The sequence below is a fragment of the Sinohyriopsis cumingii genome, chromosome 6, assembly GCF_028554795.1.
Source record: "Sinohyriopsis cumingii isolate HCF-2022 chromosome 6, ASM2855479v2, whole genome shotgun sequence".
Lineage (NCBI taxonomy): Eukaryota > Metazoa > Mollusca > Bivalvia > Unionida > Unionidae > Sinohyriopsis > Sinohyriopsis cumingii.
The window spans coordinates 84035316-84049324 of NC_142966.1; the positions used below are offsets into that span (position 1 = coordinate 84035316).

General features: G+C 38.8%; 1 protein-coding gene across 1 annotated transcript; it reads right to left on the reverse strand.

Annotated features, from left to right (window-relative positions):
* Nucleotides 1–10399: 10399 nt before the first annotated feature.
* Nucleotides 10400–12926, reverse strand: LOC149797351 (uncharacterized). Its single transcript, XM_089960747.1, has one exon. It carries the CDS (start codon nucleotides 12911–12913, stop codon nucleotides 10400–10402), a length of 2514 nt encoding a protein of 837 aa, XP_089816873.1. The 5' UTR covers nucleotides 12914–12926.
* Between the last annotated feature and the right edge of the window lie 1083 nt (nucleotides 12927–14009).

A 14009-nucleotide genomic window follows, 5' to 3' on the forward strand; every position in this document is an offset into this window, starting at 1 on the left:
CTGACACTCTTTATGACTGGAAGTGTCTTATTTGTCATTATATCAATGGCATTGTGCCCGAGGCAGACAAGGTTGTTGACGATAACACAGCCGAGGAAAATTATCTCGTTGTGGACTAGTATACTGCTGAAAGGGCGCGTATTATAACTTTTGCATCGGCAAATGAGAACACACCCGAATATAAACTTGTATTATGTACTTTAGTGTGAAATATAAAGACTTACTGGCGAAATAATTTTCATAATTTTTCATTCCTATATTTTCACATGTGAAAAATATATCCTTATGTGAAAATTCGCATCATGCCATGAGACGCTTTGTTAGCCTACAAAAGCTGTACCTGCAACAACAAAAACGAGCACTTTGTGAGCTAGAAGAAAAAAATAGTACCCTACATCTCAGACATGGGAATTAATCTTTGATGACAAAATTTGACCAGACGCAGATGGCGTTTCTCAGAAGTTATTTCTCTTTACTCCCTTGACAAAAACGACAAAAAACCCGCTCAAGGGGGCTTGTATCATTACTTACAATTTAGCTATCAGTCATACATATAATCTTGGCATCCGTCCGTCTACGAGAGACGATGGCATAGCTCCAAAGTACGCTTTTGCTTATCCTTCTTTTTAGCTCTCTTTTCAGCTTGCTTTATTCTTCTCTTTTCCTCTGCGTTTTGAACTCCCTGCCTGACAGCTAGACGCCAGCTGGAACGGTTGTTTGCACAGCTCTCCCAGTCGTTGACGTTGATGTTTGCTGTCTTCATATCCTTCTTGCAAACATCTTTATAGCGCAGATGTGGTCGTCCAGTTGGTCGTGCACCTTCTGCTAACTCCCCATATAACAGGTCCTTGGGAATGCGACCTGGGTCCATTCTCTTGACATGGCCGAGCCAGCGAAGGCGCCTCTCGCTGAGTATGGAGAACATGCTGTTCATGTTGGCGAGTTCTAGAACCTCTGTGTTGGGTACTTTGTCCTGCCACTGGATGTGCAGAATGCGCCGCAGACATCTCAGGTGGAAGCTGTTGAGTTTCCTCTCGTGTCTTGCATAGGTGGTCCATGTTTCACTGCTGTAGAGAAGTGAGCTGAGCACGCACGCTTGGTAGACACGCAGTTTGGTCTTCTCTGTGAGGTTGGGGTTGTTCCAGACCCTCTGGTTAAGTCTGGCCATCACTGCTGCTGCCTTGGCAATCCTGCCGCCCACCTCAGAATCAATGGAGAGTGAGCTGGAGATGTTAGACCCGAGGTATGTGAAGTTCTCGACAACTTCCAAATTGTACCCATCGATGGAGACAGAGGGAGGGGAGTCTGTGTCCTGTGCCATGACATTTGTTTTCTTCAAACTGATGGTCAGTCCAAATTCCTTACATGCATGGGAGAGGCAGCATACCAACTGCTGAAGTCCATCTTCCGTGTGTGATGTCAAGGCTGCATCGTCGGCAAAGAGCAATTCACGGATGAGTACCTCTGTGACTTTAGTCTTAGCACGGAGACGGGCGATGTTGAACAGCTTGCCGTCAGCCCTGGTATGGATGTACACTCCCTGGCTGCAGTCCTTGAATGCGTACTGGAGAAGCATGGAGAAGAAGATGGCAAAGAGCGTCGGTGCAAGGACACAGCCTTGTTTGACTCCGCTAACGACTGGGAATGCTTCAGATGTTGCGCCACTGAAGCACACTGTGCTGTGCATGTTCTCGTGGAACGACATAATGACAGCAAGCAGACGTGGGGGGCAGCCGATCTTCTGCAGGAGTCTGAAGAGTCCACTCCGACTAACCATGTCAAACGCCTTCGTCAGGTCTATGAAGGCAATGTAGAGGGGCATCCGCTGCTCGCGACACTTCTCCTGCAGCTGACGTAGTGAGAAGATCATGTCTACAGTTGACCTGCCGGCTCGAAATCCACACTGGGATTCTGGGTAGACGCGGGAGGCTAGGATCTGCAAGCGTGCCAAGGCAGCACGGGCGAAGGCCTTTCCAACGATGCTGAGGAGGGAGATGCCCCGATAGTTGTTGCAGTCGCTACGGTCTCCTTTGTTTTTGTACAAAGTGACGATGTTGGCATCACGCATGTCCTGTGGGATGTATCCCTGTTCCCAGCAAAGGCAGAGGAGTGTGTGTAGGGGCTGGAGCAGTGCTGGTTTTCCGCTCTTGAGGACTTCAGGCGGAATGCCGTCGCTTCCAGGAGCCTTCCCACAGGCAAGGCAATCGATGGCTTTTCCAAGCTCTTCCAGGGTGGGCTGTGTGTCTAGCTCCTCCATGACAGGCAGGTCTGGAATGGCGTCCAGGGCAGTTCCAGTGACATTGTTTTGGGTTGCATATAGCTCAAGATAGTGCTCAACCCATCGCTGCAGTTGTTTCCCCTGGTCTGTGATGACTTCGCCCGTCTTAGACTTGAGGGGGGCGGTCTTGTAGCTGGGGGGACCTGTCGCTTTTTTGATACCCTCATACATTCCTCTTGTATCCCCGGTGTCAGCAGCTGTCTGTATACTGTTGCAAAGGTTCAGCCAGTAGGTGTTGGCACAGCGGCGGGCAGTCTTCTGGGCGTTATTCCTTGCAATCCTGAGGGCTTGTAGTGTTCTGGGGCTAGGTGCAGCCTTGTATGCCAGAAGGGCTTTCCTCTTTGCCTCAGTCACGGGCTCCATCTCCTCCCAGTTTGCCTCATACCAGTCGACATTCTTTCGCTCCCTCTTCCCGTAAGCTGTGATGGCTGAATTGTACACAGAGTCACGGATATGGGACCACTTGGAATCAATGGTGTCATCAGGTGTCACTTTGGTGAGGGCTTCCTTCAGTTTGCTGATGAACTGCTGTGTTTTCTCTGGGTTGCTTGCACAGTAGGTGTTGATACGTGGGTGACCCTTCTTCTTGGCGTGGTGCAGCTTCTTGGGTAATATTCGCACCTTGCTGGCCACGAGGGAATGGTCCGTGTCACAATCGGCACTGTGGTAGCTGCGGGTAAGGAGGACACTGGCCAGTTCTGCACGCCTGGTGATGACGAGGTCTAGCTGGTGCCAGTGGCGTGAACGTGGGTGTCTCCACGACACCTGGTGGATCTCCTTGCATTTGAAGAAAGTGTTTGTCACACATAGGCTGTGGGAGCAGCACATCTCCAGCAGTCGCTGACCATTCTCGTTGATCTTGCCCCTTCCGTAAAAGCCGAGACAGGTGGACCAGGCCTCATGGTCAGCTCCCACTCTAGCATTGAAGTCTCCTAGTAAGTAAAGGCTTTCATTGTTAGGGATACTGGATATTGCCTGATCCAGAGCCTCATAAAAGTTGTCTTTCTCCTCGTAGGTGGAGTAGAGGGTTGGGGCGTACACACTGAAGATGTTGACCGGGCCTAAGGATGTTGACAACCGGAGGGCAAGGATTCTCTCAGTACCTGATGATGGAGGTTCAATGAAGGCGATTAGCGTGTTCTTGACGGCAAAGCCTACACCATGCTGCCTAGGTTCATCCAAGGGCTTCCCCTGCCAAAAGAATGTGTAATTGGCTTCCCTGGTGGTGCCGCTGTCAGCCAGTCGGGTCTCCTGGAGGCAGGCAATGTCGATGTTCAGTCGGGAGAGTTCTCTGTCAATGACGGCAGTCTTCCGTGCATCGTCGATCTGCTGTAGGTCAGTGGTCAATCCAGGACACATGGTCCTGATGTTCCAGGTTGCAAAACGAAGAGTTGGAGTCTTTTTATTTCTTCTTTTAGTCTTTCCTGGTGCAGAGTTTTGTGGCCCACTTGTCGAGATGGTTCTCTAAGCTCCACGCACCCAGTGAAGCAGGCAGGCCATGGCGGGCAGCACCTTACTGACTGGGGGCTGCCCAGCTTGAGGCGGGCGGTAGCTGTCCAGTGAGACCTGATGATCTCTCCCACCGTCAGAAGTAACCCCTGGCGCCAAGCTTCTCGTGTTGTGCCGACGCCGTACGACGACGCTGGAGTGTCCTCTCCAGTGGAGCTATGAAGCCTGGGCAGGGTGGTATGGAGAATCAGCTGTTGCCCATGCAGCAGATCCCCCCTCTCCACGCAGCTGGTGTGCCCAAGGGAACGACGAATGCCGATACAGCTTGGCACCAACGGCGTCGCAGGAGTTGCCGGAATGACGTTGAAGTCAATGTCATACCGCCTTAGGGACTCCATCTCCGGATTTTCTGTCGGGGTTTACTCCCTTAGCCTTTCCCATGAGTGGGTATAGCCGCAAGGCAGCAGAGGTTTGGAATCGGAGTTTTCCTTCTCCTAGATGAGCTACCATCCAAGGTTTACGAGTCCCATCTACCCGAAGCATTGCTTCGGGTAGTCATACATATAGTATAAAATAATACAAGGGAGGACAATTCTCTTATTTTTCGCGCGTTCTATTTAAAATCTCAACACGGATAATTCAAGCTACATTTCTCTTAGCGTAATAAATCTGGTACCGATGTTTAGCTCAGGTATTCGAATTTGTATGCCTATCCAAAGTTTGGCTTACTATCTTCACTTTAAATAATGCAAGACCATTTTCCCACGCTAATGCTCGACATGGCCATGATATCACCCTCTTAATATGCAAGTGAAGTCCCGCTGAGTGGAATGCTGTCCAGTGCCGGATTACCAAATAGGCAGAGTAGGCACCGGCCTAGGGGCTCCGCGACAACGGATCAAAATAATATTGATAAAACGTATTAGGAGACAATTTGGGGGCTCCAAAATTTCGACTGACTAAGTGCCTCCACAGGATTTAATCCGGCACTGATGCTGTCCTCTCATTGGACAAGAAACTGACGTCCTCATTTATTTATGACTTATTTTCAATTGGCCTGCTCCTAATGATTAAAGTTCTGAATAAACTCTGGTGGAAATCCAAATTAAATCCAACGTTCGAAGTGTTGATGTGCCTGTCGTGGCCCGTGTCGTGGTTATGTGCCAACAGTCTTTTTTGGATCACAATTATACAACCCAAGAATATATTCTAATTTGAAATTTCACTATAAATTCAAGTCTCTATTTCCAAGAATTTTTGAAGAGCACTTTGTATTTACAGTGAATAAATAATTTGAATAAATATATTCCAGCCCAAACGAATTACAGGCCATAACAATAAAACAATTGCTTCTGCTAAGATCTTAAAGCACAAATGAACAATTTCTAGGAAAAAAAGATCATATAGTCCTCTACTTGACCTCAGGTCACAGTTAGCATTTTCTATAAATAAATAAAAACTATTACCTAAAGGAATATAACCTTTTAGAAGGATCCTAATGTTTACTAGATAAATTAATGTTAATAAAGAACATGTAATCACCATGTCCTTGACTCTGGAGATATAATAATCCTAATAGTTATCCCATACACATATAGAATATTCTAGCTATGTATTAGCTGTTTACAGAATTAACAAAAATAAGTGATTCAGATGAAGTATAAAATAAACTTGATTTTGGACAAGGTCAAGTCCAACATACAAGAATACGTTATCAATAACCTATCGAGAATATTGTTTCAAAATTGTTATTTTGCTGTCTATGTTGGCACTAATGTCAAAGGCAAGACTCGCCTGTATGTCAAAATTTTGTTCATTGTGGATCATTTTGGTGTATATTATCTGACAAAGTCAGATGATCTACACATAAACATAATCTCGTTTCATTACGCAACCACTGACACAATATTACAAGCATCTTAGCCAATGAAATAGACCACCTTTTAGCCTAGTGTTGACACTGAAAATATTCAGTATCGGTGCGTATGGCACGCATGGTCCCATCATATTTCTGAACCGCTGGCTGACCTCACTACTGATTTTTGGATACGTTTTGAATAAGTGTCAGTTTTATGGGGATTAGGCCATTATGTTCCATTTATAGCACTATCACACAATGGTGTATATAAATTAACCCATGACGTTTATGGATTTCTCATGCAAATTGTGTTTTCTTTGCATTATATTTACCACATAAGTACTGTGTACAGATTTATTGATCCATAACACAATATAAAAGCGTATTGAAGTGTTGTCGTTGAATTCCTGATTTTCAGAGTAAATTCTCGATCCAGTAAACCAACTTCTTTTATTTACATCATAACCTTTAGAAATGCTGCAAAGGTTAATGAACGTAAATTCTTCAATACAAGCACATATTAAATCCATTAAAGCATAATATAATTTATTAATATAGATTTTATTATATTAACACATATATAATACAGTTTCACTTCCATGTAATGAAAGATCACAAAGTTATTTCAAGTCATTATTGTCTTTTGTTTTCTAAAATTGTATTTAATTCAGGAAATTAGAAAATAACAGCAAAAAGTTCTTCCATTGATCAAACGTGTTTTCCAAATTGACCGATTAAACAAAGTAAGAATTAGTATGGAGATAATTTAATATTTAATTAAAGCAGCATCAATCAATTAACTGTTAGTAATTTGCATACAATATCATGATTCATTATGAACTCAGGGGGAACAATAACATGTTTCATTAAATAAAGATTAGTCAGCTGTTTTTCATCTTTCCACAGATATAGCACCAACATTTTCATTTAGTAACCATTTTCTTTATTATAATTATTACATGGTCGGCAAGTTTAGCAGAATATAGACTTATTATACTGAACTGACTGGATGCCGGTTTCATTTTTTTTTTTTTACATATAGGTTTTAATTGGTATTACTAGTATATGTTATAATGTATACTATAAAGATAAATTCTGCATAAATCTATATATAAAAAAGCATTAATATACTCAGACCAGAATATATATAGACAAACAAAAATTTACTACTTGTTTTTTCACGATTTTTTCAGTGTGAGTAATTTCTGTAAATGAAACAATGAAAATTCAGAGAAAAGAAATAAAAAACGGTGCTTTAAATAAATATTAATAAAATCTATATTATCATTCCAAAGAGATAACTCCAATCTTTTAGTTACCTTATCAATTTCTATTATTATGATTAACGGGATTTTCAGAAAATTAGCAGAATATCGACATATGATACTGACCAGTAATACTGCACTGAATTTAATCATAAATTGTCAGGAACCCAGTTTTATTTTTAGAAGTTTTATTTTAGCAATATTAATATACAGAACAATATTCAGGTAAAACGATTATTTCTAGATCAAAGTAGCAAAAATTCAATATATATATATATATATATATATATATATATATATATATATATATATATATATATATATATATGGAGCAAAGGTTAGTCCATTTTTTCTGCCTATACCACCCTCCTTCCTAGTAGAAAAAACAAGCTGACTGAATCTCTCTTTTTGGAGCAGTTTCCGAATCTCATGGAGTATGGAAATTCGATAGGTGGCAACCTGATTAATCTTGGAGATTTCAACTTTCACTTTGACTGTCCCGGAAACCCAAACACATAAAAACTCCTAGATTCCATTGTTTTCAACCTCAAACAGTCAGTTAACCAACCCATCCATAAACATGGTCACATTTTAGACTGGATTCTTCATAGACCTGATGATAACATTATACCGTCCTCCCTGGTACCCCACGAACTTTCATCAGATCACCTCTGCATTATATGCCATCTTGACATATCAGTCCCTAATCCTCCATCTTTATCTGCTACTAAGAGAAACCTCCGTATGATAAATAGAACCAAACTAATGCATGACATCCAAGCAAACCTAACAACTTGCTTACCTCCTACCGCAGAACAACTCGATCACTGCTCTTTGAAGAAAAAAAAGTTTAATGTATTTTCCAATTTTAATAATGTCAGTCATATGTTTTATATCAAAATCTGAAATCTATTGTTTATAGAATGCTTTTTTAAATTTGGTCAATTTCTGCAGAGATGTTTTGTTTTCAAGTTGTGTCTATTTTTAATGTAGATTGGCATCCTCTGTATAAATTGGAAATAACAGTATGTCAGTATGCTGTCGCAATTGGCAAAATTCTGCTGAACAGAAGCCATCATTATGTTTTTCCATTTTTAGTAACAGTGGCCATATCTGATAGCAGATCCACATAAAAAAAATTTCAAAAATTGAAATACCAGGTTGTGTCTGTCAACTTTTGTCAAATTTCAATTTCTGTTGGGCACATTTTCAAAAGCTAGTTAAATGTTTTCTTTTCCATTTTTAGTAATGGTGGCTACATTTTGTAGCACATCAGCATCATTTCAGCAAATCAGAAAAAAAAAACTTTTATGTCATGACCTTTTCTGTCAATTCATTCATTCCTGTTCAGTGGTTTTAGAGCAGAAGTTAAATAAAGGTATTTTTTAGTAGTTGTGGCCATGTTTGATCACAGATTGACATCATATGAACAAATCTCACAAAACTTCATGTCAGGATTCTTTTAAATTTACTGAAGTTTTATGGAGCAGATTTTGAGGAGTAATAATTAGCTATTGTGAATGAGAACCACTGAAAGATCATATCAAAAAATTCATGTGACAATCTGGCCAAGAAAGCAAAAACACAAAATTACTACAGCAAAGATACAATCATGAAAAAATAACAAAAATAAAACTATCCTGAAAGCAGTAAATAATTACAAATATACCTAATTAGTGACAAGCTGCAATATGTATGTATGTATGTATGTATGTATGTATGTATGTATGTATGTATGTACCAATAATTACAAACATACATAGTGAAAGCTGCAATGTATGTATATATATGTGTGTGTGTACATGCATGATTTTACTGAAACATGTAATATGAAATAATTGTACAATGCTTTATTAAAACTGAACAACACTTATGACGATGTCAAAAGTACATTTTATGCTTGGTTTCTCAGGACGGCAAAATAACTACTTGGGGGTCAGTCCAAAACACTGGTTTATAACAATCCAGGTAAAGTGTTCGATCCAAGCTATATCAAAACAGGTGGAATCCTATTGGAATAGTAGTTAAAACTTGTTCAAGATTTCCAGCCAAAGCTAGCCAAGGATACACAGAAATCACAAATCAAATGGAACAAGCCGAAGATAGAACATTACTAAAAATGTTAACAGCAGTGTTTTTAAAAAAACGTGTATAAAATATGTTTTTCTCTTACTGCTATTTAAGTTAAATATCTGTGTGTATGTGTGTGTGTGTGTGAGAGAGAGAGAGAGAGAGAGAGAGAGAGAGAGAGAGAGAGAGAGAAAGAGAGGGGGGAGAGAAAGAGAGAGAGTTCTGGCATGATTTCCATCCATTTACAATGGAAGACGAGAGGCTGTTAAAACTGTGTGTACCTTCATGTATAAAAATACACCTTTAGTAAAAATGTCAATTTTCAAATGAAACAGTCTTACCAAAGTTGAATCGAACTAGCTAAGAAATCATCAGAAAGAAGGTTTTCAAGGTGGTTGTTGTGGAAGACAAAGGGTTGCTAGATGGGGTTCCAAAGGCAGGTATTTAGTAGAATATTCTGTACGGAATTTTCCTCCTAGTTTGAAAATGGCCTAGAGATTTTAGAGACTATGCGGTTTAAATCTGGTTGACATGAAAATCGAAGATTGCTAGTGATGTAAGGAAAGTTAATGTACAAACTGGAAAAGTAGTAAAACAAGGTAGGAAATATTTTAGCAATTTGATATACGCCAGTCTAACTATTGTCAAGGTTATAACAGGAAAAAAAATGCATTGCTTTCAGTTGCTAAAAGAACTGAACTGATGTTATAGCGAAACTCAACTTTAGTAGAAAATCTTGTACTACACATTGTTACACAACTTTAGTAGAAAATCTTGTACTACACATTGTTACACAACTTGATCAAATCTTGTACTACACATTGTTACACAACTTGATCAAATCTTGTACTACACATTGTTACACAACTTGATCAAATCTTGTACTACACATTGTTACACAACTTTAGTAGAAAATCTTGTACTACACATTGTTACACAACTTGATCAAATCTTGTACTACACATTGTTACACAACTTTAGTAGAAAATCTTGTACTACACATTGTTACACAACTTGATCAAATCTTGTACTACACATTGTTACACAACTTTAGTAGAAAATCTTGTACTACACATTGTTACACAACTTCATCAAATCTTATACTACACATTGTTACACAACTGGATCAAATCTTATACTACACATTGTTACACAACTTTATCAAATGAGTCCAGTGGTTAAGATGTAAAGATACCGGATGTTGATAGATATGCGATGCACGATGGACAAAAAGCCATATAATTTTCTTTCATTTTCCTTGTCTCCTCCCTAGTGAGCTAAAAATCACAAGATTATTCCTTTTCATTACATAAAACCTTACATGGTACATTATAACCTTAAAGAACAATAACAAATAAAAACAATTAACTCTTGCCCATATTATAAGGAATTCATCAAAGCTGTTTGATTTTCTCAAAGCAGTTAACACCCCCACCCACCCCCAACAAATTCATTGTCAAATTCACACCAATTAACCAATTAATCTTCGCTCTTATGGACACCTATTAAATGAAAGAATAACTTGTGAATCCAGCCAATGAAATCATTTTCACACTTAAGTAGTTTTGTGTCAAACTTCATTCTTAGAAAAGCAGTTAGTTCCCGAGGACATGTGCAATCATCAATAAGAATTAAGCTCAGCTTAGATTTCTTTTCCTTCACAATTTCTTGGGCAATCTTGATAAAGTACTCTAGTTCCTCGCTTGGTTTATTTATATCTAAGATTAAAACAATATGGATGCTGGACTCCATCTGTTGTGTTTGTTCTGTTCGCTTCCATGTTCCTGGTTTTACCTTATCACTGTTGCTGGTGATCCTTAGCCCACAGTTTCCTTCCACAAAATTCTCTAATTTCTTTGCAAAATTCCAGCTTCCTGTCTCATCACTATCGATTTCCTCGTCGTACAGGAAAAATATATCAAAATCTGTTTGTTCTCTGCGGATTTCTGTGCAATCAATACTGAACGCCTGTCTAAATCTTTCACCAGCATTTTCTTTCTGATTGCTACTGACCAAATCGAAAGCACACTTGAGGTACACCAGCTTACAAAACTCTTTACTTATTTTGTTCTTTGCTTCTGTACAGTTCTGAAGGTCTAATAAAACTGCTGCATCTGTAAACTGTCTATTGTCTAGTAAAATCTGAATTATTTCACAAATTAATTTTGGATCTTTGGCTTGTGTTTCATCCAGCTGCAAGATCTGATTATAGAAATTAAATGATTCACCGTACAGTTTAAGCATTTTGCTTGTATCTACGAGTACTTTCAGCTTTGCTACATCTCTCTCTTGGGCCTGGAGCATGCTTTTTAGCGTTGGATATGCCATCCAGTCATCTTTCAGGTAATTTAGTTCTTGACTGGCTTGACATGCAATTCGTTCTATTGCTTTTTGAAAATATTTAACTGCATCTGCATCCAGTTTCCTCTTTTTCTCTGGATCTTCTTCTCGTCTCGCAAGATCTCTACGACAGATACCAAGCTGCTCGTAGCATGACACAGTGACCATAGTAGTACTAAATTCTCGATGTTTTAAAGTTTGTATGAATATTTTAAAAGCCTCGTCGACCTCGTTGACCTGTCTCAGAATCAAACCTTTTTCAAATGAAGCCCATTCATTTCCGAGTTCAACTGCTTTATCCAAATGATGTACAATTTGTTTAAAGGTCTCTTTCTCATTATCTGGTATGCTGAAAACACCAACGAAACTCTTTGATGTTGCCTTCTTCTGAAGATGAGCTTGTTCGGGAGAATTGGCTCTTCCAAGAGAGGAAGATGGATAACTTTGACGAATGTTGTTTCTTCTTGGATTTTGCTGATATAGACTGTTTTCATTGCCAACAGAAGCATATCCTGAATAGGTTACACCCAAGTTCCCATGTTTTTCATTCCCACTTTTTGTGGATAATTGATGTGAATAGTTTGTGTCTTTCCTTACATAGCTTGAATTAGATATCTGGACCCCTTGCTTTTGTCGAATATTTCTCTGCCGACCTCCTCCTTTTGCATCCCGAATTCTGTTCCATAGCTTTTTCTTCAAGACCATTGCAAGATGGTGATGACCATATGAAGTTTCCCTGATAGTTAATGATTTCGTCAGCACTTCTTCTGCTTTGTCTAGATTATTCAGATATTTGAATAGTTTTCCACATACTTTTAACACATGTGCATCTTCCGAACAAGTTTCTAGTGCCAAATTGAGTAGAGTTTCGACGTCTTTATTTGCCAATTCTTTTGGAAACAATTCATTTTGACTTCTTTTCACCTGTGTCCCAGTAGAGATGGAAAACGAAAACTCTGCGAGAGAAGCAAAGCATCTTCCTTTCCATTTAACAGGAGAACCTGAAATGATGACCTCATGAAACAATGCAGCAGCTCTTTTTATACATTCATCTCTATTTGTCTCCTTCCAACCCTGACTAGGCAATATGTTACCATAATTGCAATATTTTCGATAAATAATTCCTAAATCTAACTTCCACAGTAGCACAACTTTTGCATTAACTTCTCCAATACCAGTATCACTAAGCAACTGATCGTAAATATTAATTGACTGCTTGAAATAGTGTGGTCCAAAAACAGAGTAAGAATAGGCTATTTCTGCTTTTCCTTGGAGGACTAAATGTCTTTTACTGTCTGCTAATTTTTCGATCTGATCCAGTTCTTCTTTTGCTTCAGTCAAGTCACCGTCTTTCCTTTTCATCCAAACTCGATTGCACAGAGCGACAATATTTTCTCGGTCCTGCTCCAGAGCTTTACTGTTGTATTCATATGCTTTATCATTTTCATCTGACATCCAGTGTAGAAACGTGAGCAAGTTATAAAGCCTTGTCCGCTCTGTAGTTGACTCCGGTTCTTCTAATGCACATTTCAGCTCTAGTTTCTTCTTCTCTGACTCTCTATGCTTTATTTTCTTGAGCTCTTCAATTTCAAGACTGAATGATGAGGGAAATGTTAAAAACTTTTGTTGGAACTGTGTTTCTTCATCATCCATCTTTCATGCTTTCTGTAAACTAGTGAATAGATAATAGGTACGTTAAAACCGGTCCATTTTCCTGATGCTTTTTTTCGTTTACACAAAGTATCATATTCTATCATATGATCCTTCATTCACCTACAATAAGAACTCCTCAAATAAGTAGATCTCAAATTAGATACAGAATGTTTTCCCAAAATGAATAAATGTTGCTTCGAAATTGTCAACATCACTATGTGTGTGTGTGCGTATATATATATATATATATATATATATATATATATATATATATATATATATATATATATATATATATATATATATATATTATATGACTGAAGTAAACTTACTTAAATTAAAGACAAAAATAAAATTTACTTGGTGCTTCTTAAAATAAACAGTTACCGTTGTGCATCAACACAACAGGAACAGTAACACACAAATCAACTTTCGTCATTTGACAGTTTTAATTAACTTTACTTTTAATTAAAAGGGCTAATTAAAAGTCAACTAAGGAGAAAATCGTGAAAATGCTAAAGTGTCATCCTCTTTGTAGTATATTATGTGTAAATTAAAAATTCATTTCTCCAGTAAAATTTACTCTAACCAAGTTCCTGATATTTGCTATTAAAATTAATGAAGACTGGATTGTCCAAAATTACTGACTTTATGATGTCCCTGGTCGAAGGCTCCGATGTCATGTCTATGAGTAATTCTAGTACAATACGACTAACCACTGACGTAGACGAGTACTCACTGAACGATTATTTTTCGAGTCAAAATAACGGAATTGGTGCAGTATATGGTCACATTGTGACCAAAAACATAAACAAGAGTCCCTCAAAAGGACTGACGCTCTGCTATCCAAAACAAATTTCCAAGAATTGAAGATGATACCATTTCGTCTTCTGGAGTGTTGAAGCCATCTCGGATATTCTTGAGTGATAAGATTTTCAGATTAACAACTGTGGCGATCATACTGGATCATTAGATGACTTTTGGTGAAAAATCCATGCCAAATATGACCAGAATAATTGTAGGAAGAAGTAGGGATAATAAGATTTCAAATATGTATATTGTGGCAGATATATTTTATTTAAGATTGGCATCAGTT

Coding starts and splice junctions, on each gene's coding strand:
- LOC149797351 (XM_089960747.1), bottom strand. CDS start 12,913: ATGGATGATGAAGAAACACAGTTCCAACAAAAGTTTTTAACATTTCCC.